Source organism: Mobula hypostoma, chromosome X2, assembly GCF_963921235.1.
Source record: "Mobula hypostoma chromosome X2, sMobHyp1.1, whole genome shotgun sequence".
Lineage (NCBI taxonomy): Eukaryota > Metazoa > Chordata > Chondrichthyes > Myliobatiformes > Myliobatidae > Mobula > Mobula hypostoma.
Genome location: NC_086129.1, coordinates 16,324,409 through 16,350,642, shown reverse-complemented (window position 1 = coordinate 16,350,642; position 26,234 = coordinate 16,324,409). Strand labels below are relative to the sequence as shown.

The 26,234-nt window shown below is 40.8% G+C and overlaps 1 protein-coding gene across 6 annotated transcripts in view; it reads left to right on the top strand.

Moving 5' to 3' along the window:
- aplp2 (amyloid beta (A4) precursor-like protein 2) overlaps positions 1-26,234 on the top strand; it is a 170,007-nt gene that overhangs the window by 22,824 nt on the left and 120,949 nt on the right. For all 6 annotated transcript variants that reach the window (XM_063038392.1, XM_063038388.1, XM_063038387.1 and 3 more), the window contains exons 2-3: positions 21,715-21,888; positions 23,147-23,276. In XM_063038392.1, coding sequence (XP_062894462.1) covers positions 21,715-21,888; positions 23,147-23,276 — 304 coding nt within the window. The remainder of the gene's footprint in view (positions 1-21,714; positions 21,889-23,146; positions 23,277-26,234) is intronic.

The following is a 26,234-nucleotide window of genomic DNA, read 5'->3' as shown; positions in this document are numbered from 1 at the left end:
GAAAAAGATCAGCTAATTGTAAAACAGTAAAAAAGTAAAAAAAAAGGTAACTCAATTAAAATACACACACAACAGAACAAAAGCCAGAAAATATATATTAAAAAAAACCACAATAAACCCCAAACCCATGAATAAACAAAACAACAACAAGAAAAAATAAGATTATTAACATAAACTAGTTATAAAAAGCAAAACAAAATAAAATTTAAAAAAAAACTACAAAATTTAAGGCCACACAGGAAATACGTAAAATGACAATAAGGAAGTAACCACCCAGAATCCCCTGGGAAAAGAAAGAAATGACGCAGTTAAAAAGAAAGTTTAGCAACCATATTAAGAAATCAAAAATAAACTTTTCTGCCCAAATAGGGCACGAAAAAGTTAAAACCAACCAATTCACAGCCTCCGATCAACGGAGATAGTTAAAAAAATAACAATTAAGATGTTGAGGGTGAAAATTGATCCAGATAACTCTGGGCATCCGATGGAGAATCAAAAAAACGAAGGGCTCCATCTAACATGCGAATCCTTAGACGTGCAGGGTACAGCAGCGCTGGTCTTAAATCCATCTTATAGAATTCCGACATCACAGATCTGTAGCGAACCCGTTGGTCCCAGATTGGTTTACTGAAATCTTCCACGAATCGGAACTTAAGATCCGAAAAATCAATGAAACCTTTAGATCGAGCGAATCGAAACAGTCTCTCCTTGTCTTGAAAGTAATGAAAACGTAAGATAACATGTCTAGGTCTATCTGACCTAGACGAGTATGATGGGACTCTGTGAACACGATCCAGTAGCGGTGGTTGGTCAGGAAATACAGTAGGGAATGCATCTTTTAAAAGTTGAGAAAAATACTTCATGGGGTTGTTAGATTCAACAGCTTCACGCACCCCAATCATTCGTAAATTCTACCGTCGCATTCTAGATTCTAAGTCAGAGTTTTTAAAAGTCAGAAAGTCAAGTTTCTTCTTCATTACATTAATTGTTTCTTCGATTTTCCCCATCTTAAGCTCACTTTGTTGCGTGGATTTTTGAAGATCAGATATAGCCGACTGATGTTCCGCAATAGATGTTTGCATCTTATCGGTTGAATCGGCAATTTTCTGGAGATTAATTGAGATTTCCGTATGAATCAGGTCCTTAACAGAGACTGCAATTTCCGTACGAATCATCTCCATAACAGAGGTTGAGATTTCCCTCTGAATTAACTCCGATATAGCTTTCAAAGTCACCGGTGATTCAGTCGGAGGAAAATCCATGCCTTTCGGTTTAACCGGAGGTTTACCATCCTTGCCGTTTTTCCCGTTCTTAGACATAGCAGATCTAAGATGCATCCAGTTATCGGAGAGTTCAATTTAATTCAAAGTATTGTAAGAGTTGATACCTTAATGGTTAATTAAAGTATAGCTGATCATAGAAAAAAAACTCAGAGGTAATGGAGCGAGTCAAGAACGCGACTTCACTCCATGAGCGCTACCGGAAGTCCCGCTCTCCTCAAAGTTCAAGGTCGATTTATCAACAAAGTATTTATGTAGTATACAACCCTGAGATTCACTTTCTCCAGACAGCCACAAAACAAAGAAAACCATGGAACCTGTTCAAAGAAAAATATCAACCCCTCCATGTGCAAAAAGCAAACAAATCGCGCAAACACCAACAAGAAAGAATGAGTGAAAGCACAGAATATAAAAACACAAAATCAAAAGATTCCAATTCAATTACAGTCTAATCCACAAACGACAGACCTAGAACTTCAAAACCATCAAGGGAGAGAGAGAGACAATTCAAATGCAGGGGTCTTTCCTCGGGAGCAGTGTGAGAAGGAGAGAGTGAGAGAGACCATCATATGCAGACAACTTCCTCTGGCAGCAGCGAGTGAGAGGCTGGTAGATGGCGCTGAACACTTGCTTGCCTCTATTTCAGTCTTCCTCGACACTTTAATCAGTGAGAAATGGAGAAATGTGTTTGTGCTCCATCTCTAAGGTTCTTGGTCTTGAAGCCACTCACCTCGTGGAACCTTGTTTGAGGTAGCAAAGCACTAGATCGCTCAATCAGCCCGAAAACACACCATCAAACTGTAGATCACAGGCTTCAATAGTAGCAAAACCACATTTAAAAGAAAAAGAAAGCATAAAAGAAGTGAAAGAAACAGTTTCATAGATCACCTGGAAGATGTTGGCCAAGGGAGTGCTGTTCGCTGGCACCATCTTGACTGGAGATTCCCTGTTTAATTTCTGCTCTCCTGTTTCTTTTGTATTCCTGAGCATTTTCAGCTTCTGAGCCTTGGATGGGCTTCTTTTCCTTTTTGACTATATTTTCAACATTTTTCATTGTCTAGCATTCCTCAACCTTGCCATCCTTGTTTGTCTTTCTCTCATCATCATCATCATCATCATCAGGTGCCATGTCCAGTTTGAGCTTTGACTGCCATGGCCCACACACTCCTGTTTCGGATCAAGTGGATCAATTCATTGGTATTCATTTCCAGTTCTCTGGCTGCTGTCTCCATCATCATTTGTCTTTGCCTTCCTTTTGCTGGTTATTTGTTTTGAAACTAACAACTCAGGTGCTAATTTCGTCCCATGAAGCATTTCAAATTTTAGACCACATTTGCTTTTGTTGACGTTGCAATACTTCAAATTTTGATAGGATTCTTTCAGATAACATTACAACTTCTCAATGGTTCTGGAGATTGCCCTTGTCAAAGAAATTGTAGAAAGCTCTAAACCATTAATCCTAAACTAGTATAATTTATAGAAGTGAAAATGTTTGGTGAAATCATCCAGTGAAGGTCTGGATAATCTGTAACACCGACAGTGAAATACAAGGTACCACCCAAAGGTTTAGCGTTATAATTGCATTATGTGCTGCAAAAGGCAGAGATGTTATATTGGAGAGAATGGATGAAGGGTAAGCATGGAGGTAGAAGATCAGATTTAATGACATTTACTCCTGAGTGTGATGACGAACTGGGATGAAGCATTTGCCCAATCTATCTCAAAACCAAACCAACTTTCTGCTGCCTTGGGAAAGTATCCAGTATAATCAAAGACCCCTCTCTTTTCTCCCCTTCCATCAATCAGGAAATGAAAAAGCTTGACAATGTGCACCACCAGGCTCAAGACAACTTCAGGCTCTTGAACAGACCTCCTATACGATGAAGATGAACAGTTGATGCCTTAATCTACCTTGTCATGGCCTTTGCACATTATCTAATTGTACTGTATTTTCTCTGTAACTGCACATGATGTTCTGTATTCTATTATTGGTTTTTCACTGGCTTGAATGATGGAATGTATGAAATGATGTGTTGGGATGGGATGGTACACAAACTAAAGCAAAAAATAAAGGTGTCCACGACAACCATAGATGAATCTCTTACTGAGGTAGTCATACCCAGAGTGCAGGCTTTAGATAGTAGATGGGTAACCATCAGATGAAGTAAGGTGAGTATGCAGTCAATGTGTTCCCTGTGGCCATTCCTCTCAGCAACAAGATTACCTCTTAGGTCATTCCCCCAGCAGTATCCAATCAGGGCACAGCAGTGGCCAGGCCAGTGGCACTGTGACCAGCTGAGGCTCAGCAGTGAAGAGTAAAGTTAGGCAGAGCAATAGTGATAGGAGACTCGATCGTTAGGGGGATGGACAGGAGATTCAGTGGCCATGAAAGAAAAGCCAGAATGGTGTATTGCCTCCCAGCTGCTTGGGTCCAGGATGTCTCAGAGCGGCTGCAAAGTATTCTCAACAGGGAGGGTGAGCAGCCAGAGGATGTGGTGCACATTGGCACCAATGACAGGTTGGAGAGGGGAGGTCCTGCATGGTGAGTGTAGGGAGTTGGGAAAAAGGCTGAAGGAAAGGACCTCCAAGTTAGTAGTATTTGAATTACTTCCAGTGTCACGTGCTAGTCAGGGCAGGAATAGGATGATGGTACAGATGAATGAGTGGCTAGGGAAGTGATGCAGGGGTCAGGGCTTCGGATTTCTGGATCACTGGGATTTCTTCTGGGAAGATGTGACCTGTACAAAAAGGATGGGTTACACTTGAACCCAAGGAGGACCCTCTATCCTACAGTCAAGTTTGCTTGAGCTGTTAGGAAGGGTTTAAACTAAGTTGGCAGGGGGATGGGAGCCAGAGTGGATAGGACTGAGGATGGAGTGGTTGGTAGACACTTCAATGACATGTGTAGTGAGACTGAGGATGGACAAGCAGATGATACGGCAAAATTGCAGTCAGTAGGATGAGGTGAATTGTAACATGGCAAAATCGAAAAGGGTGATGAACACAGCACTGAAGTTATACTTGAATGTGCGCAGTATGCCCATCGCACCCTGGACATCACCTGTTCCAACTCCTTCCTTCTGGTAGGCGCTTTAGATCACTGTATGCCAGGACAAATAGGTACAAGAACAGTTTCTTTCTGTATGGCATCAGTCTTATGAACACTTGAATTTCAGTCTATTATAAATCAAGTCCACCTGTACATACACAGGTATACCTCATTGTATATAGTTCACAATTATTTGCACTATTGTTTTGTTTGCTTTTTGATTCTGTACGGGAGAGCTCAGGGAAACCGGCATCAAATTCCCTGTATGTGTCCACATACTTGGCGATAATAAAGGATTTTGATTCTGATATGGAACAAGATAGATGATCTTGTAGTGCAGTTACAGATTGGCAGGTATGACATTGTTAGCATCACAGAGTCCTGGCTGAAAGAAGATCATAGTTGGGAGCTGAACATCCAAAGATATACCTTGTACGGAAAGGATAGGCAGAAGGGTGGAGTGGCTCTATTGGTTAAAACATTGAATTCAAATCCTTAGAAAGAGATGACATAGGATTGCAAGATATAGAAACCTTTCAGGTAGAGTTAAGAAACCACAAGGGTAAAAGACCTTGATGGGAGTTAAGTACAGGCTTCTGAACAGTAGCCAGGATGTGGGATATAAATTTCAATGGAAATAGAAAAGGCAAGTAACAAGGCAATGTTACGATAGTCATGGAGATTTCAATATGCAGGTTGACTGGGAATATCAGGTTGGATCCCAAGAGAGAGAATTTGTAGAATGCTATGGGCTTTTTAGAGCAGCTTGTGGGTTAGCTCACTAGGGGAATAGCAATTTTGGTTTGGGTGTTGTGTAATGAACCATATTTGACTAGGGACTTAAGGTAAAGGAACCCTTAGGAGGCTGTGATCATAATACGATAGAATTCACCTTGCAGTTTGAGAGGGTGTAAATAAAGTCAGATGTATTGCAATGTAGTAAAGGGAATTACAGAAGCATGAGAGAAGGGCTGCTCAAGGTTGATTGGATGGGGATATGAGCATGGAAGATGGCAGGATAACAATGGCTGGAGTTGCCGGGGTAATTCCAAAGGGTGCAGGATAGATGCATTCCAAAAATGAAGTATTCTAAAGGGAGAATGAGGCAACCGTGGGTGACGAGGGAAGTCAAAGATAGTATAAAAGCAAATATAAAGTATGCTAAAAATTAGTGGGAACTTGGAGGATAGGGAAGCTTTTTAAAAACCAACAGACGACAACTAAATAAACCATAAGGAGAGAAAAGATGAAGTAAGAAGGTAGATAGCCAAAAATATCAGGGGATACCAAAAGAGTTGTAAATCTGGTGGGAGCAAATTGTGTTGGGAATGGTGAGGTTGGATTGCTGTGGGAGGGGTGTGTGACAGGTGACATAGAAGGAGTAACGGTGCACTGGGGGGGGGGGGTTGGGTTGCATAGGGGCAGTCATAGCCAGCCCTGAGACACCAGGGCTGGCTATGATTACAAACAATTGGTTGATCATTACAGATTTCTCTGGTGCTTTCTGCTCCCATCCACTTTTCCCAACCATGATTCCCCTCTCCCTGACCCCTTCTCACTCTCAGTCAACAATAGAGACCCATATCAGAATCACTCACATATGTCATGAATTTTCTTTTGTGGCAGCAGTAGAGTGCAATATATAAAATTACTACAGTATTGCATAAAAATCTTAAGACACCCCAGTGTGTGTGTGCATGAGTGATCCCGCACCCATGGTCAAAATTTCCGTTACTGTGAATAGTGAGTAGAAGATGAACTGATCTCCAAAAGCCATAAAGTTAAAGATGAGACATTATTTTCAACATTTTAAGCAAAATTAGTGTATTATTTTTGTTTTGTACAATTTTAGAGTAAAAAAAAGGAAAGGAGCACCATGCAAAAATTTGGGCACCCCAAGAGATTTGAGCTCTCAGATAACTTTTACCAAGATCTCAGACCTTAATTAGCTTGTTGGAGCTTATTGGGCTTATTCACAATCATCATTTGGAAAGGCCAGGTGATGCAAGTTTTAAATCTTTATAAATACCCTGATTCCTCAAACCTTGTCCCAACAATCAGTAGCCATGGGCTCCTCTAACTCCTGCCTAGCACTCTGAAAATTAAAGTAAGTGATGCCCACAAAGCAGGAGAAGGCTATAAGAAGATAGCAAAGCGTTTTCAGCTAGCCATTTCCTCAGTTCGTAATGTAATTAAGAAATGGCAGTTAACAGGAACGGTTGAGGTCTGGAAGACCAAGAAAACTTTCCGAGAGAACAGCTCGTAGGATTGATGGAAAGGCAAATCAAAACCCCTGTTTGACTGCAAAAGACCTTCAGGAAGATTTAGCAGATGAGAGTGGTGGTGCACTGTTCTACTATGCAGCGACACATGCACAAATATGACCTTCATGGAAGAGTCATCAGAAGAAAACCTTTCCTGCATCCTCACCACAAAATTCTGCATCAGAAGTTTGCAAAGGAACATCTAAACAAGCCTGATGCATTTTGGAAACAAGACCTGTGGAATGATGACGTTAAAATAGAACTTTTTGGCTGCAATGAGCAAAGAAAGGTATGTTTGGAGAAAAAAGGGTGCAGAATTTCATGAAAAGAACACCTCTCCAACTGTTAAGCACGGGGATGGATCGATCATGCTTTGGGCTTGGGTTGTAGCCAGTGGCATAGGGAACATTTCACTGGTACAGGAAAGAATGAATTCAATTAAATACCGGCAAATTTTGGAAGCAAACATCACACCGTCAGTAAAAAAAAGCCAAAGATGAAAAGAGGATGGCTTCTATAACAGGATAATGATCCTAAACACACCTCAAAATCCACAATGGACTACCTCAAGAGGCGCAAGCTGAAGGTTTTGCCGTGGCCCTCACAGTCCCCTGACTTAAACATCATCGAAAATCTGTGGATAGACCTCAAAAGAGCAGTGTGTGCAAGATGGCCCAAGAATCTCACAGAACTAGAAGCCTTTTGCAAGGAAGAATGGGCGAAAATCCCCCAAACAAGAATTGAAAGACTCTTAGCTGGCTACAGAAAGCGTTTACAAGCTGTGATACTTGCCAAAGGGTGTGTTACTAAGTACTGACCATGCAGGGTGCTCAAACTTTTGCTTCGGGCTCTTTTCCTTTTTTGTTATTTTGGAACTGTAAAAGATGGAAATAAAGTTTTCTTGCTTAAAATATTAAAGAAATGTGTCATCTTTAACTTTATGCCTTTTGGAAATCAGGTCATCTTTTACTCGCTTAGCTATTCAGAGTAACAGAAATTTTGACCGGGGCGCCCAATCTTTTGCATGCCACTGTGTGTGTGTGTGTGTATATTTATATATTTGTGTGTGTGTATATATAGTGTTTATAAAAAGTATTTACCCTCCTTGGAAGTGATCTAAATTAATTACAAATATAAGGCACAAAATAATTGATTGCACAGGTATTCACCGCCCTTTAATATGACACACCAAATCATTACTGGTGCAACAAATTGGTTTTAGAAGTCACATCATTAGTTAAATAGAGATCACCGTGTGCTGTCATGGTGTTTCAATTGACTGTAGTAAAAGTACACTTGTATCTGGAAGTGTCAACAGCTGGTGAGTCAGTATCCTGGCAAAAACTACACTATGAAGACAAAAGAACACTCTAAGCAACTCCACGAAAAGATTATTGAAAAGCACAAGTCAGGAGATGGATAGAAGAAAATTTCCAAGTCACTGAATATCCCTGAGAGTACAGTTAAGTCAATCATCAAGAAATGAAAGGAACATGGCACAACTATAAATATGCCTAGAGCAGGCTGTCCTCAAAAACTGAGTGACCATACAAGAAGGGGACAAGTGAGGGAGTCCACCAAGAGACCTATGACAACTGTGGAGGAGTTAGAAGCTTCAGTGGCTGAGATGGGAGAGACTGTACATACAACAACTGTTGCCTGGGTGCTTCACCAGTTGCAGCTTAATGGGAGAGTGGCAAAGAGAAAGTCACTTTTGCAAATAAAAACCTCTCATGAAATCTCAGATAGAATTTGCCAGAAGGCATATTGGAGACTGAAATCAGCTGGAAGAAGATTCTATGGCCTGTTGAAACCAAAATTTGAGTTTTTTGGCCATCATACTATAAATCCTATGTTTGGCGTAAGCCAAACACTGCACATCTTCAAAAACACACCATCTCTACCCTGAAGCGTGGTGGTGGCGGCATCATGCTGTGGGGATGCTTCACTGCAGCAGGCCCTGGAAGGCTTGTGAAGGTAGAGGGTAAAATGAATGCAACAAAATACAGGGAAATCCTGGAGGAAAACCTGACTGCAGTCTGCATGAGAACTGCAAATTTGGAGATTTGTTTCCAGCAGGACAATGACCCCAAGCATAAAGCCAAAGCTACACATGAATGGCTTAAAAACCACAAAGTTAATGTCCTGGAATGGCCAAGTCAGAGTCCAGACCTCAATCCAATTGAGAATTTGTGGCTGGACTTGAAAAAGGATGTTCACTCATGATCCCCATGCAATCTAACAGAGCTTGACACTTTTGTAAAGAAGAATGGGGAAAAATTGCAGTGTCCAGATTTGCAAAGCTGAAAGAGTCTTATCCATACAGATTCAAGACTGTAATTGATGACAAAGGTGCCTGTACTAAATACTGACTTGAAGGGGATGAATGCTTATGCAATCAATTATTTTGTGTTTAATAATTGTAATAAATTTAGACCAATTTTTAGAGATCTGTTTTCACTTTGACATAGTCTTTTTCTGTTGATCAGTGTCAAAAAAGCCAAATTAAATCCACTGTGATTCAATGTTGTAAAAAAAAAATAAAATTTGAAAACTTCCAGGGTGGTTAAGTACTTTTTATAAGCTCTATAAGGGTGGTGAATTTGTGGAATTCATTGCCACGGAAGGCTGTGGAGGCCAAGTTATCCAGTATATATAAAATAGAAGTTGATAGGTTCTTAATCAGTAAAACGTCAAAGGTTATGGGAAGAAAGCAGGAGAATAGGGTTGAAAGGGATAAGAAATCAACCATGATGGAATGGTGGAGGTCTTAAATAAATTCTTTGTAAGGTATTTGGACAGAAAAGGTTTAGAAGGATATGCACCAATCCCTGCGGCACACCACTAGTCACAGGCCTCCAATCAGAGGCAACCATCTGCTACTAATCTCTGGTTTCTCTCACAAAGCCAATGTCTAATCCAATTTACTACCTAAATTCAATACCGAGTGACTGAACCTTCTTGACCAGCCTGCCATGCAAGACCTTGTCAAATGCCTTACTAAAGTCCATGTAGACAACATTCACTGCCTTGCCTTCATCCGCTTTCCTGGTAACTTCCTTGAAAAACTCTCTGAGATTGGTTAGACATCACCTACCACACGAGGCCATACTGATAATCAGTCCAGGTCTATCCAAATACTTGTATATCCGGTCCCTTAGAATACCTTCCAATAACTTTCCCACAACTGATGTCATACTTACTGGCTTATTTTCTGTTCAGAGCCTTTTTTAAACAGCGGAACAACATTGGCTATCCTCCAATCCTCTGGTACCTCTCCTGTTGCTAAGGATGATTTAAATATCTCTGCTAGGGGCCCAGCAATTTCTGCTCTTGCCTCCGATAGGGTCCAGGAATACCTTGTCAGGCCTTGGGGACTTATCCACCCTGATTTGCCTCAGGGTAACATACACCTCCTCCTCTGTAATCTATACAGGGTCCATGAAGTTGATGCCACTTTGCCTCACTTCTATAGACTCTGTGTCCATCTCTTGAGTAACTACAGATGCAAAGAATTTATTTGAACTTCCCCCATCTGGTTTGGCTCCACATATGAATTACCATTCTGGTCTTCCAAAGGAGCAATTTTGTCCCTTGCAATCCTGTTGCACTTTACACATCTGTAGAATCCCTTAGGATGCTCCTTCACCTTGTCTGCTAGAGCAACTTCATGCCTTCTTTTAGCCTTCCTGAATTATTTCTTGCATGTTCTCCTGTATTTCTTGTACTCCATAAGCACCTCAATTTGTTTCTACTTGCCTTACCTGCTATGCATCTCCTTTTATTCTCTTAATCAGGGCTTCAATATCTCTTGAAAACCAAGGTTTCCTATTGGAATCTTTACCTTTTATTCTGATAGGCACATACAAGCTTTGTACTCTCAAAATTTCATTTTTGGAGGCCTCCCGCTTTCCAAGTACACCTTTGCAAGAAAACAGCCTGTCTCAATCCACATTTGCCAGATCATTTCTGATATTAAAATTGGCCTTTCTCCACTTTACAGTCTCAACCCGTGGACCAGACATACCTCTTTGCATATTTAGTTTGAAACTAATGGCATTGTGGTCACTGGATGCAAAGTGTTCCCCTACAGAAACTTCTGACACATGCTCTGTCTCATTCCCTCATAGCAGATCCAGTATTGCACGGTCTGTCGTTGTGACTTATACGCACTGATTAAGGAAATTTTCCTGAACGCATTTGACAAACTTTTACAGTATGGGATTCCAGTCAATATGTGGAAAGTTGAAATCACCTACTATGGCACCTTGTGCTTCTTACAATAGTCTGCGATCTCTCTACAAAGTTGTTTTCTTCTAAATTCCTAGGACTGTTGAGTGGTCTGTAATATTAATATGGTATACTTTTCTTGTATCTCAGTTCCACCCATAATGTCTCACTAGTTGAGTTCTCCAGCTTGTCCTGATGGAGCACTGCTGTGACATTTTCCCTGACTGGTAACACCACCCCTCCCTCCTCCTTTCATCCCTCCCGCTCTGTCACATCTAAAACAACGGAACCCCGGGATATTGAGATGCCAGTTCTGCCACTCTTGCAACCAAATCTCACTAATGTCTACAACGTCATAATTCAAGGTGTTGATCCATGCCCTGAGCTCATCCACTTTTCCTGTGATACTTGCATTGAAATATACGCAGCTCAGGGCACCGGTCACACCTTTTGATTCCTGACTTTGTCTGAGGTCTTACCAACATCTTTCTCCATAACCTCTTCACTAACTGTTTTGGCACTCTGGTTCCCATTCCCTTGCAATTCTAATTTAAACCTCACCAAACATGCATTTTCTAAAAAGTTAAATGTTAGAGAGAAAGTATTGTATTTTGTTTTTTATACACACACACACACACACACACACACACACACACACACACACACACACACACATACACGTGCATATATATATATATATGGAGTCAGCCATGGAAACTAAGATGAGAGGTACATCAAATTGATGTCCCTTCTAAGTCAGAGGTCCAGCTCTGCTATCAGATCTGAATTCTCGGAAACCACTGGAACCCAAGTACACCCTCATACAGTCCAGAGAAGTCTTGTCAGAAGTTGTCTTCATGAAAGAGTTGCTGCCAAAAATGCCATTCCTCTGAAGTGGAAACAAAGCCAAGTGACCCCACCTATGCACAAATATACAAGGACTGGGGTGCTGAGCAATGGTAGCAAGTGCTCTAGACTGACAAGTCAAAATTTGAAAGAGAGCATTACCTGGATGGGTGTCTTCAGCCAACAGTGAAGCACGGTGAAGGTTCCCTGCAGGTTAGGAGTTGCTTTTCTCCAAATGGAGTTGGTATTCTGGTCAGAATTTATGGAATCCTCAATGCTGGTAAGTACAAATAGATTCTCATTCATCACACAATACCAAAAGGGATGTGTCTGATCAGTCCCAACTTCATTCTGTGGCAGAATGGTAACCCCAAACATACAGCCAAGTCATTAAGAACTATTTTCAGTGAAAAGAACAGGGAGTTCTGTAACAGATGGTATGGCCTTCACAGAGCCCTGATCTCAATATCATCAAGGCTGTCTGGGATTACCTGGAGAGTCAGAAGCAAGCGAGACAGCCAAAGTCTGCAGGAGAACTGTGGCAAGTTCTCCAAGATGCTTGGAACAGCCTACCAGCCAATTTTCTTATAAAACTGAATGACAGTGTACCTATGAGAATTGATGCAGTTTTAAAAGCAGAATGTGGTCACACCAAATATTAATTTGATTTAGTTTTTTTTTATGGTTTACTGCTCTTTATGGTATTTTTTTGATATTTAACATTTTTCAAAGCATCTTTACTTTGCAGAATTTTTTTACATGTGCCTAAGTCTTTTGCACAGTAATGTAAATTGGCATGTAAATTAGTATTAGTTGGAAAATTGTGTGACAGGAAATTGGTGCGATTTGAGACTGATAAATCCCCAGTGCCTTGGTCTCCATCCAGGTGTGTGTCAGAAAGTGCTGAAAAGTCATGGCTGCATTGCTAATCAACATTCTTCAGACTCTAGAGTCTGGATTAGTTTCTCAGAGCTGCAGGATAACTATTTTCAAAAAAAAATGCGGAAGACAAAGTGGGGATTTATAACTTGTTAATCTGATCTCAGTGATGAGTAAAGATGTAAAAGCAGAACATTTGGAAAAGAGTGCCGGGATTGATCAAACTGTGCAGGGTTTATGTAAGGGATATCAAGCTTGATAAATCTATTGAAATTCTTTTGAGGATATACGATGTGCATTTTAACTTTCAGAAGTTCAATGTTAGAGATTAGTGGGCAAACTTAAAGTACATAGCATTCGGGGTAATATACTGATTGGTTGACAGGCAGGAAGTAGTAGGAATAAATCAGTCTTTTTCCAAGTAGCAGGCAGTAACCATTGGAGTACTATATGATGAAACGCTGAGACTAAAGGAATATATGGAACATAGTTTACAGATAACTAAGCTACATCGGACTGACTGTGAGCTGTAAGAGGATGCAGAGAGACTCGAGTGGAATTTGGGCAGGTTGAGTGAGAGTGCTTCTGTTTTGTAGGTTCAAAGTTACCTGCTTTGATTCCAGATACAGAGGGGCAAATTCTTATCTGATTAGTAATACAATAAGAAAGTTGAATAAACCAATGCTCTTCTGTTGAATAAGCACCAAAAGTGGAAAGCGATAACATACTTGTTAAACTCTAGAGAATCGGAGAAGTACTCCATGTGGAATTAGAATGCATTTTGTTGTGAATAAGGTGGATGCGTTAAAGCTTCAGTAGATACAAGGCAGTAACCTGATAATGTTAAGATTTTGTGGCAATATTATAACAGATAGCAGAAAGTCAGAAAATTAAAAATAGCATTAAATGATAGAAGTGAGTACATAGAATAGGTGGTCAGTCTCTCCCCCCCCCCCCAGGAGGAAATGTTAAATATGTTGGAGGGCATAAATTTAATCTGAGAGGAGGAAAGATTAAAGGAGATGCTTAAGGCACTTTTACAGAGTGTTCGGTGCCTGGAACATAGGAGGTGGTGGAAGCAGATAGTGTACAATAGCAATGTTTAAGTCATTGAAACAGACATGAATAGAGTGAATGAACGTACATGTTCAGACATGAATGAACATGCTATATCCTGGCAGATAGGATTAGTTGGATTGATACCATGTCAGCACAGACATGTCTTCATTGACCAAACTACGTGTATGTTTTCGCAAGAACAAGTGGCCCATATCATATTTACTCAGCCTGTTGCCACTGCCCTTTCAAATTTGACTTCATCCACCTTCCTCTAATTTTGATACAGTTTTTGACTCAACCACTTAACCAGAAAGCAAAGTCCAAATGGCAATTGATTGGGAAAGGAAAAGATACAGTGAGAGCTGGATGTCCTTGTGCATCAGTTGATGAAAACAAATGTGTAGGAGAAGCAGGTAGTTGGTAAAGCAAGTACTATGTTGGCCCTAATGAGAGGATTCAAGTACAGGAACAGGAATGTCTTACTGCAGTTGTAGAAGACTTTATTAAGATGATACCTTGAGTATTGTGTATAGTTTTGGTCTCTGCATCTAAGGAAAAATGTTCCAGTTATGGAAGGACTTCATGAAGGTCCTCTAGATTGGTTACAGGGACCGTGACAAGAGGAAAAAGCTACCTTCCACAATAATTGGTTGATAGCTGGTATGCACTGCCTACAAATATGATACATTGCAGCCTTGAAGAGGGAATTGGATAAATGTTCTGATTAGGAAAATATTGTGAAGTTCACAGAAGGGATTGAAACTAGTGAGTTGTTGAGGTAAAAGCAAATTTGGATGTGATGGGCAAAGTAGTTGTTCCCATTCAGTAACCTTCTATAATTCACCTTCCACGTTTATTCCAGCATCCCTCTGTGATATTTGATCTGTCGACTTCATTCTCCTAAGCAGATGTTTGCTTTAGAAAGTTTTGGCAACCTTCTGTTATCTGGTAAAGATGGCCCTGGTGAGACACAGTGCACTTTATAGGCAGCAAACAAGACTACTAACTAGTCTGTTAATTGCACATTCTGGACTACGATCAATGTAGTCCATACCCTCAATTTCCCTTTGGAAACTGTGCTTTTGAACCGTCTGTACGACCTGGCATTTTTACAGTATCCTGAAGGATTCAGTAGACTGGGCTCTAGCAGGTATTGATGTGGCAGGACCTGGGGGTGGGAGTAGAAAATGAACCAGTGTTTAGCCAATTTAAGTGCTGAGTCAAATTAAAAAGATCAAAACGTCAAGGCTGAGGGCAAAGGACAAACCAGTGTTCAGCTCGCTACTCCACGAGGTTTACTTGCTTCAGTGCTGAACTGGCTCTGCAGCTGTGGCCTGAAACCATTGGGCTTCTGGACTGGCTTCTCTTGTCTCAGCGCTGCACTGCCTCCATGGCTGTGCCCTGCAGCCATCGGGCTCCTAGACCAGCTTCACTCGCCTTACCTCTGAACTAGCTCTGTGGCTGTGGTTTCACTTCAGGGACTGTGCAGTTCATGTGTGTGTTAATCTGTTTACTTTTTTATTGTTTGCCCAAGTTGTTCCTTTTTTCTGCACACTGAATGTTTGACGGTCTTTGTGTTGTTAGGTTTTTTTTAATGGGTTCTATTGTGTTTCTTTGCTTTCTGGCTGCCTGCAAGAAGATGAATCTCAAGGTTGTATACAGTATACATACTTTGATCATAAATGTACTTTGAACTTTGAAATTCTTATGCTAGTGGTCTTGGTTTTTGCTCGTCTATAAGTCATGATTCTTTGTTTACCAATATTTGTTGGGTTCATTATCTTATTATACTTGATAAAGTGTGCAAATTAGCACATTCATGTGGTCTTCAGGAGATGTTATCCAGTATGCAGATCTTAGATGTTAGCTGGCTGTTGGCGTAGTGACATCAGCGCTGGACTTCGGAGCGAAGGCTCCTGAGTTCGAATCCAGCTGGCTCCCTTGCACGCTTTCCATCCGTGCTGGGTTGAGCGTCGAGCTAGCAACTTGGCCTCGTAAAAATAAGAAAGCCTGCTAAAGAAAAAAGCCATCATGACGGTGTCCTGATGACTCCACTCGGAGTTAAGGGCTTTCTTCTTCTTCGTCAGACCTTAGATATACATTGAACATTACAACACAGTATGGGCTGTTTAACTCATGATGTTGTGCTGACCAATATAAACCCATTTATGATCAATTTGACCCTTCCCTTCTGCACAGATTCAGATTTATAATTGAATCAAAACATACAGTGAAATGCATCTTTTGTGTTAACAATCAGTACACTCAAGGATATGTTGGGGACAGCCCACAAGTATTGCCACGCATTCTGGTGCCAACATAGCAATGTCCGCAATGTTAACACAACAACAGCGCACACAGAACAACAGCAGCAATAGTAACAAAACAAAACAAGGCAACAACAAATCAAACAACAGGAATTCTGCAGATGCTGGAAATTCAAGCAACACACATAAAAGTTGCTGGTGAACGCAGCAGGCCAGGCAGCATCTCTAGGAAGAGGTGCAGTCGACGTTTCAGGCCGAGACCCTTCGTCAGGACTAACTGAAGGAAGAGTGAGTAAGGGATTTGAAAGTTGGAGGGGAAGGGGGAGATCCAAAATGATAGGAGAAGACAGGAGGGGGAGGGATGGAGCCAAGAGCTGGACAGGTGATAGGCAAAAGGGATATGAGAGGATCATGGGACAGGAGGTCTGGGAAGAAAGACAAGGGGGGGGGGACCCAGAGGATGGGCAAGTGGTATATTCAGAGGGACGGAGGGAGAAAAAGGAGAGTGAGAGAAAGAATGTGTGTATAAAAATAAGTAACAGATGGGGTACGAGGGGGAAGTGGGGCATTAGCGGAAGTTAGAGAAGTCGATGTTCATGCCATCAGGTTGGAGGCTACCCAGACGGAATATAAGGTGTTGTTCCTCCAACCTGAGTGTGGCTTCATCTTTACAGTAGAGGAGGCCATGGATAGACATGTCAGAATGGGAATGGGATGTGGAATTGAAATGTGTGGCCACTGGGAGATCCTGCTTTCTCTGGCGGACAGAGCGTAGGTGTTCAGCAAAGCGGTCTCCCAGTCTGTGTCGGGTCTCGCCAATATATAAAAGACCCATCGGGAGCTCCGGACGCAGTATATCACCCCAGCCCACTCATAGGTGAAGTGTTGCCTCACCTGGAAGGACTTACCACCATTCAGGGCCCCAAACAGTCCTATATACCTGTCATTTCCCCTGAACTTCCTTCCACTCAGCTTAAACAGGCGTCCTTTGGTATTGTCATTGCTGTTCTGGTTATCCACTATGTATGTCTTTTATTCTTCACTTCAAAGAGAAAAGCCCAAAGTCATGCAACCTTTCCTTGGAAGATGTGTTCTCTGATCTAGGCAGCATCAAAGTAAACCCCTGCACCCTCCCTAAGGCTACATCCACACTACGCCAGATAATTTTGAATACGAAGTTTTCTCTCTTCGTTTTGACCCTCCGTCCACACTAAAGCGGCGTTTTCATCCCTCGAAAATGGAGATTTTCAGAAATGGTCTCCAGAGTGAATAAGTCTGGAAGCGCCTAATATCCGTTGTAGTGTGTACGGGGTAAACGGAGAGATTTAAAAACACTGTCATGACAACACCACAACAACAATGCTTTTTCTGCTTCTGCTTGGTACTGCGCATGCACTGCCGTACGGCTGTTATAACGCGCAGTCGGTGTGAACGGCGTGAGAGTTAAATTGTAAAGTGAACTTTTTTGACTATTTAAAAATGCTGTCATGACGTGCCGGAACAGATGGCCGCAGCGCGGCATTTCGTTGTTTTCTTGAACGCAACCCCCCCACATAACCTAACAATTTCAGAACAGACGGCAACGAGACTGAAGCCAGAAGAGTTAGAAATGTACTCACCAAATACTTTGACCCATAGCTTACTGAGTCAATAAATACACTCACTTTGCCCTGTTTTCTGTCCTTGCTTGTATGAAGGTGCTTTACCTACTTATGCAAGTACTTCTCTGACAATAGATGTGTAACAGCCTAATGTAACATTGTATGGAAATACAAGATAACACTGATGCAGACATATTTTATACATTTAACAAGGTGCTTTATTAATGCAACAGAGTTAATCAGTTTTTCAGTGTTCGTCGTCAGCCGGGTCGTACTGTCCGTGAACTCCCTGTCGGTTGCCTAGATACACTCCAGCATTTGTTTTTTTTAGTTTTAAGTCCTCCTGCGCGAGAGCCAAGAGCAATTCCTTTGAAGTTTTTCTACTCTGTAACTGGACAAACGCGCACCAAGTATATCGTTTCCTCTTCGCTTGTTTGCTGTGTGTCCTGCGCATGCCCAGTAGGAGGAGATTAGCCCAAATATCCGTCTAATGTGGACAGAGATATTTTGAAAAACGCTTAGTGTTGACACCTGTCGTTTTTACTCAAAACAGGCGTTTTCAAAATTATCCGGCATAGTGTGGACGTAGCCTAAAGCTCCATATCCTTTTCATAATAATACAACCAGAACAGAACAAAATACTCCATGTGTGGTCTAAAAAGTGTTTTATGGAGCAGGAACATTATCCCACAGCTCTAGAACTCAGTCCCTTGACTGAATCCTGATGAAGGGTCTCAGCTTGAAAAGTAGACTCTATTCATTTCCATAGATGCTACCTGACCTGCTGTTAGATCTTCCAAAATATTGTGTGTTGTTCCCAACTAACAAAGCCCAGCCATACGTTATGCCTTTCATCAACTTGAGTTCCAACTTTAAGAGATCTATGGACTTGAACCCCAAGATCCCTCTGTTCCGTCACATTGCTAAGAATCCTGCCATTAACTTTGAACCCCGCTTTCAAGTTCAATCACTTCACACTTTTCTGGACTGAGTGATCTGCCACTTCATATCCTATTGTAATCTACTGCGTGACTACCTTCTACACTTTGAAGACATTTGTACAGCTCGTGGACTCTTTCTGTCTTTGTGACTAAGTTCTGATTTTGTTAAAAAAAATATTTCACTTTCAACTGTTGAGATTCAATGATTCAATTGTTATTCTTCACATTTATTCAGGTTGTTCTGCAATTTATTTCCTCATTGTTGATTCTCTCCTAATTTGGTATCTTATGCAAATGTAGAAATTGCACTTTTGGTTCTGTGGTTTAAATTATTCATTTTATTGGTAAATAGAAATTCTGTCCCTGGGCATGTTTTCTTTCTTAAATATGAATGTTAGCGATCTGATTAGCCATACTAGTACCATTTTTCATAGAATTGGTAAATATTTTGGAAGGTGCCTTTGTTACCTGTTCCAAGATTTGTGTAAAATCTGCAGATGCAATCAGATTAGATCACAGGCTTTATTCTGAGATTGAGTAGTTTGTGTAAGCATGGCAGAGTTTATGGAAGCATGGAAGGTTTTAGATTTAGAAGTCAAAATGTTTTTTTTTCCTTCCCCATAACTATTTTACAAATTTGTGCACATCTATTAAATCTCCCCCCATAATGCCTGCTCAGTGGAAGCAGTTAATCTTTTGTGATGTCTCAACATAATGCAGCCTCGGATCTCTGGTGCCATTTTTGTTCGGATGTTCCCCTCCATTCTAAAACTTTACATTGTTTGGTGCCCAGAATCAAACACAATCTGAGTTGTAAAGGCTCTTAGTTTCTTCAGCTTTGTGCTCTGTGGCTCATTTAAAAAGCCAAAGTTCCTATGTGTTTTGACATTTCACCATCAGAAGTGTTTATTTGATCCAACTGCCCTTTATTCCCAAATCCCATTAAAAATGGACTAGTATATTAATGGTGTATCTCTTCATTCTTCTTTCCATGATATTATGCATTAAAGTTCAACTTGTGTCACTCCCATGTTTACAAGTATGTGTTGGCCTGAATTCTGCAGCTAACCTTCTCAAAGTTCTCAACATCTAAGTCCTGAAATACTGAAAGAGTTAAAAGCTGTAAGCATAACATGATCCCAAGGACTAATGATTAATACCATTGGCTTGTTTAATATCACAAATTTAGCAAGTATTAATAGGAAACTATTGTATCAGATTTAAAAAAAAATTGCTGTATTACTTTCATAGCCGGTGCTAATCTTGAGTTGCAGGAATGAAGGTGCATTTTCATTGACCTGATCAGCTGGCATCGAGTATTGTGGATAATTGTCCTCGTATTCATCTCTGCAGTCTGCATGAGCACCATAGAGTGTAACATCCAGTTATTGATTGTTCTGAATGATGTTCTACAGTCTTACAGTTAAAATTGATTGAACATAAAGCCAGCCATTACATTACTACTGCTGCTGTTGCTGTTTTCTTGCTAATTGCACAATGATAGGTTTCATATTGGTAAAGTTGAGGGAGAGGGCCTGGACAAGACTGAAGCAAATATGGTTTCACATAACCCATAAAAAGACAGATAGCTTGGGCCCATGCAAGTTTCAATGGCTACACCTTTGATCTGGAGGTTGTGAGTAGAGTTAAAGGTGAAGTCACCCTTTTCGGTAATGTGGTGCTTAAAATTGTAGTTTTCCAGCCATGGCCAAATAAAAAGTTTTATAAAGTGATATAATCTTCCTTTTTATACTTTATTCCTCAGATAATGAATGCAAGTATTTAATGTCTTCACTTTATTCTGGCATCTTGAAGGATTCTTGGACATGTATGGTGCCCTGTTTCTCAATACACCCATCACATCTCATATTTATTGGTCCTCCCTGAGTGCATCAGCTCGCATTTCAGGATTAAATTCTATCTTCTCCTGCTCTGCCCATCTCATCAACAGGTCAATATTGTCCTGTAAGCATTTGACTGTCCTTGTTATCAATAAACCTGGCAATCATTTCTCCTATATTCATAGCTAAATAGTTAAATGATGTAATAATGATAACAATATCAGCTACATCATTGCTTGCAGACTTTCATTTCACAACTATCCTCTACCATATAACCATATAACAATTTCAGCACGGAAACAGGCCATCTCGGCCCTTCTAGTCTGTGCCGAACTCTTACTCTATCCTGTTCCCACTGACCTGCACTCAGCCCATAACCCTCCATTCCTTTCCTGTCCATATATCTATCCAATTTAACTTTAAACGACAACATCGAACCTGTCTCAACCACTTCTGCTGGAAGCTCGTTCCACACAGTTACCACTCTCTGAGTAAAGAAGTTCCCCCTCATGTTACCCCTAAACTTTTGTCCTCTAATTCTCAACCCATGCCCTCTAGTTTGAATCTTCCCCACTCTCAATGGAAAAAGTCTAACCACGTCAACTCTATCAACCCCCCTCATAATTTTAAACACCTCTATCAAGTCTCCCCTCTACCAGTACACCAAACTAATTTTTGATCTTATTTGTCAACTTGCCATGGAATTGATGGGCAATTCCCCATGTGGGACCTTGTTGAAGGCAAGGGTTTCCAACCTTTTTTTATATTGTGGACCCCGGCCATTAACTGAGGGATACATGGACCCCAGGTTTGGAACCCCTGGCTGAGGGCCTCGCTGAAGTGCAGGCAAATGATATAAACTGCATTGTCCTCAATGTATACAATGAAGCCATCAGTTGTTTCATTAATGAACTTGTCTTCATCATCCACAGCAAAATGGGTAAACTTAAAATTGATCAAGTATGTAACTTCCCAATACTTAGTGTTGGGGGGAAAAAATCAAATGATTGAAGAATCACTGGAGTCACAGGTCTGCGATAAGCATTGAAGGTTTGTTACCACTGGTACAGAAAAATATGTGTTCCAGAGAACAAAGGAAAATGTCTGTTATTGTATCTTTTTCTGGTTTGTCCTTGGCTGACTGCAGACTAATAATACAAGCACACCTAATCAAGTGATAAATGAATTATAAAAGGATAGTTTAACCATCTTGTGGATAGATGATTAATAGATTTGGGTCATCTCGCGATGTTTACTCGGCACCCAGAAGACCCTGAGCAGAGCAATGGCTTTAGTATTTAGTGATCTTACATATCCTCAGTTCTGTGAAAAGTTATTAGGGCTCAGCAATAGTTGTTGGACAATTACATCGATGCACAAATTCAATAAAAATGAATTTACACTTGGTGGTTCATGAGGGAAGAGTTGCTGGTGAAGGTTTTTTTTCTTTGTTTCAGGCATTGGCAGCCAATACTGCAGCTGGATTTGCAGTAGCAGAACCACAGATTGCAATGTTCTGTGGGAAGCTCAATATGCATGTCAATATTCACAGTGGGAAATGGGAACCTGATCCTTCAGGAACCAAAAGTTGTTTGGGGAACAAGGAAGAGATTCAGCAATATTGTCAGGAGGTGAGTCTTATGAGGATCTTTTTTTTATTACTTTTGCTTTGGTGACAATGCAAATTGTGCAAACTCATTCAGTGGCCCTTCTGAAGTATAGTGTTATCTATGGAGCCCATTGATAGCATTTATTTCCCAGATAAAAGCGAAATTCCGCAAATGCTGAAGATGTATGGCAATCTTTTAGCACATTGACCTTCATAACTCGTATTGAGTACACGAGTTGGGATGTTATGTTGAAGTTGAACAAGAAGTTGGTGAGGCCTAACTTGGAGCATTGTGTGCAGTTTTGGTCACCTACTTACAAGAAAGATGTCAATAAGATTGAAAGGGTGCAGAAAAAATGTACAAGGAAATTGACAGGACTTGAGGACCTGAAGACCTGAATTCAAGGGAAAGGTTGATTGGGTTCGGACTTTATTCCCTGGAGATTAGAAGAATGACAGGAGATTTGATAAAGGTATACAAAATAATGAGAGGTATAGATAGGGTAAATGCAGGCAGGCTCCTTCCACTGATGTTGTGTGAAAGGTGAAATGTTTAAGCAAGCAAGTTTATTTGTATAGCACTTTTCAAATACAAGGCAGTTCAAAGTGCTTTATATGGAACAAGACATAAAAATCAAACATCAGATTTCAGACAATAAATAAGAGAATAAAATCACACAAAAATAGATGTGATAAATAGAAGTTATATTGCAGGAGATTCTAATTAAAAGCTACACTGAAAAGAAAAGTTTTAAGCCTCGATTTAAAAGCTTAAAGTTGGGGCAGACTTCAGATCCTCTGGAATGTTATTCCAGATATGTGGAGCATAGGAACTAAAAGCTGCTTCGCCATGTTTAGTTTTGACCCTGGGGATGGTAAGCAGGAAGGTTCATCACGCAGCAAGAGATCGGAGATGTATTTTAGCCCTGGAGCATTCAGTGATTTCCTCCCACAGTCCAAAGACATATCAGTTTGTAGTTTAATTGGTCATTGTAAATTGTCCCATGATTCAGCTGGGGTTAAAGCAGAGGTCGCTGGGCAGCATGGATGGAAGGGCCTTTTCCCCCACTGTATGTCAATAAATAAAAAATAAATAAATTTGCATAGGAATTTCCACACTTGTCATAAGTTAGAACCACTAATAATTGTAGGTCGAGGCAAACCAGAATATCTGTACTGGATGTTGCCTTCCAGTTAAAAACCTTAATTTAAGGACATTTCTGAATAGTACAGAACAAATAGTATCTGTATCATATAAATGTCACACTTCCTTTTGTTAGGTTTATCCTGAGCTTCAAATTACAAATGCGATGGAGGCAAATCAACCAATCAGCATTGAGAACTGGTGTAAAAAAGGAAAGAAAAAATGCCGTGGTCATACTCATGTGGTAGTTCCTGTTAAGTGCCTGGGTAAGTACAAATCCCTCTTGACCCAAAACCTGCCATTATATTGGAAAAGCAGCCAATAACAGTGTGTATTCCATAATGATATTCCGAAACAGGATTCTTAAAGGTAGTTGCAACAAATGTACTTGGTGTTTATTATTGTTTCAAACTATGTACTGTTAGTTGCTCTCTCAGAAGTATCATTGGTAGGTATCAGACTGATTGTTTTATAAAAGGCCCAACATTGACCTTGAAATAAATTGCAGAATAGGCTGTTCGAATGGGGCTTTTGCCAGGCTGAGAAAGAGGGTTTTTTAAGATCAGGATATCAAAACCAACCCTAAGCTTCTGGTTGAGAAAACTGTAGTTCTCTCCTCCTTACTATATGGAGCAGAGTCATGGACAACATACAGCAGGCACTTTTAATCCCTAGAAACTTGCCATCAAAAATGCCGCTGAAAGATGCTGGAAGAGCAGGCGTACTAACTCTAGCATCCTGGAGGAAGCTAACATTAACTCCATAGCCACAACCGTAACTCAACACAAATTGCGATGGGTTGGCCACATCATCCATATACCTGACTCCCACCTCCCTGAACAACTCCTGTTCAGGCAGCTCAAGGATGCAAAGAAAAAGTGGTTTAAGGACAATATTAAGACCCACCTGACGAAGTGCCACATCAACTTGAATGGATGGGAGAAATTAGCACAGGATAGGGAAAGCTATCCATGAGGGAACTGCACAGCTCAAATAATAAAACCACCGTGCTACTGAGACTAAGTGGCTTCAATGTAAGGAGAGACTGGGAAAGGCACAACCAGCTACATCCACCACCACCTCAATGACCAATACTTGCCAACACTGCAAAAGAACTTGTGGATCACAGATCAGCCTCTTCAGTCATCTCAAAACCCACAAGTGACCAGATCAACCACCAGGAGAAGAATCATACTCGACTACGAGTGATCGCTGATGACGATGATAAAAGACATCAATTAAATGAGTTACTTTCTAAGTCAGTGTACAAAGCTTGCTGGAACAGGCCCTTTGGCCCACAATGTAGTGGCAAACTAAATTCGTCATCAAGTTGTCAGCTAAACATCCTGTCGGACTACATATTCATATCCCTACACCCTCTGCACATTCATGTACCCATTGAAGAGCCTTGTAAACATTTCTATCGTATCTATCTGCACTGCCACCCTTGGCCCTGCCCTTATGTTTTTAAAGAAACATTGGAAACCAAAGAAAAATATATTATCAAATGAGAAAGGGAAAAAAAATCAATATTTAAAACATGAAGCCACTCTTTGTAAGAACAAAAAGCCATGCGCATCTCTTTTGAATTTATCCCCCTCTCACTTTAAATTCATGCCCTCCTATAATAGACATTGACCCTGGGGAAAAGATGCCAGCTGTCTATTCTAACTATACCTCAATCTTATAAATCTCATCAGGTCTCCTCTTGACCTCCAACACTCTAGAGTAAACAACAAAAGTTTATGCAACCTTTCCTTTTACCACGTGCCCTCTAATCCAGGCAGCATCCTGGTAATCTACTTCTGTATCCTCTTGAATACCTCAATGGCATCCCTATAATGGGATGACCAGAACTGAATGTCGTACTCAAAATACAGCCTAACGAGAGGTCTCTCTAAAGCTGCAACTAAACTTCGACTATTGAGCTCAATTCCTCAACTAAGGAAGGCAAGCATGCCATATGCCTTCATTACTACCGTGTGCAGTCACTTGGGAATTAAAAACCTGGACCCCCAAGATCCCTCTGTATATCACTGTTCAGGGTCTTGCCATTAAGTGTACTGTCCCCTGGCACTTGATTATCCAAAGTGGAACACTTCCATTTGGCCAGGTTGAACACCATCTGCCATTTCTCTGTCCATATCTGCAATTGATCTGTATCCTGTTTTATCCTTTGCCAGTCTTCTTCATGAGCCACAACACCACCAGTCTCATCATCTGAAAACTTATAAATCACCTGGATGAAAATCTAGATGAATGGATTTGTATGTATCACAGAGATCCCAGTATGGATCCTTGTGGAACACTAGTCACAAACCTCCAGCAAAAGCAAGTACCATTGACCACTACCCTTCTGTGGGCAAGCCAGTTCTAAATCAAAATACCTAAGTCCCTGTGGATTCCCATGCATCTTTATCTTCTGGATAAGGCTCCCATGAGGGACCTTGTAAAATATTTAAAGTCTACCCAGACAGTATCCACATTTCTACCTTCATCAATCATCTTCGAGGAACTTGTAATCAAGTTATAAGGCTTGACGCTCCACACAAAGTCGTGCTGACTGTCCTTAATTAGGTCATGCTTTTCCAACTGCTCATAAATCCTTTCCCTAAGAATCCTCTCCAATAACTTTCCTGCCATTGACGTGAGACTCACCAGTCTAGGGTCTACAGGTTTATCCCTATTTCTGTTGAATAATGGAGCATTAGCTACTTGCCAGTTCTCCCAGATCTAACCTGCAGCAAGAGATGACACAAAGATATTGGTCAAGGTCCCAACAGTCTCATCTCTTGCCTCTCAACCCAGGATATATTCACTTATCCACCTTTATGTTCTTCAAGAAATCCAATTCTACCTCCTTATCTCACAATATCTAGTGAATTAGCACACTCCATACAGTTCTCCACATCTTTCACATCCTTCTTGGCAAACATCTATGCAGAGTTCTCATTTTGGTCCTCACCCACTTTGTCCACTTCTAACCAATTCTCATTTATACTTGAGAGGTGCAACCTGCTCCCTGGTTATCCTCTTAATATATTGTATGTATGAATGTCTTGGGATTCTCTCTGATCCTACTTGCCAGTGAGTTTTAATGGCCCTTCCTGGCTCCACTGATTCCTTTTTTGAGTTATTTTCTGGCTGCTGTATAATCCAAGCACCATTTGATATTTGCTTCCTAAACCTCACATTTTCTCCCTTTTACTTCCGGACTTAAATTC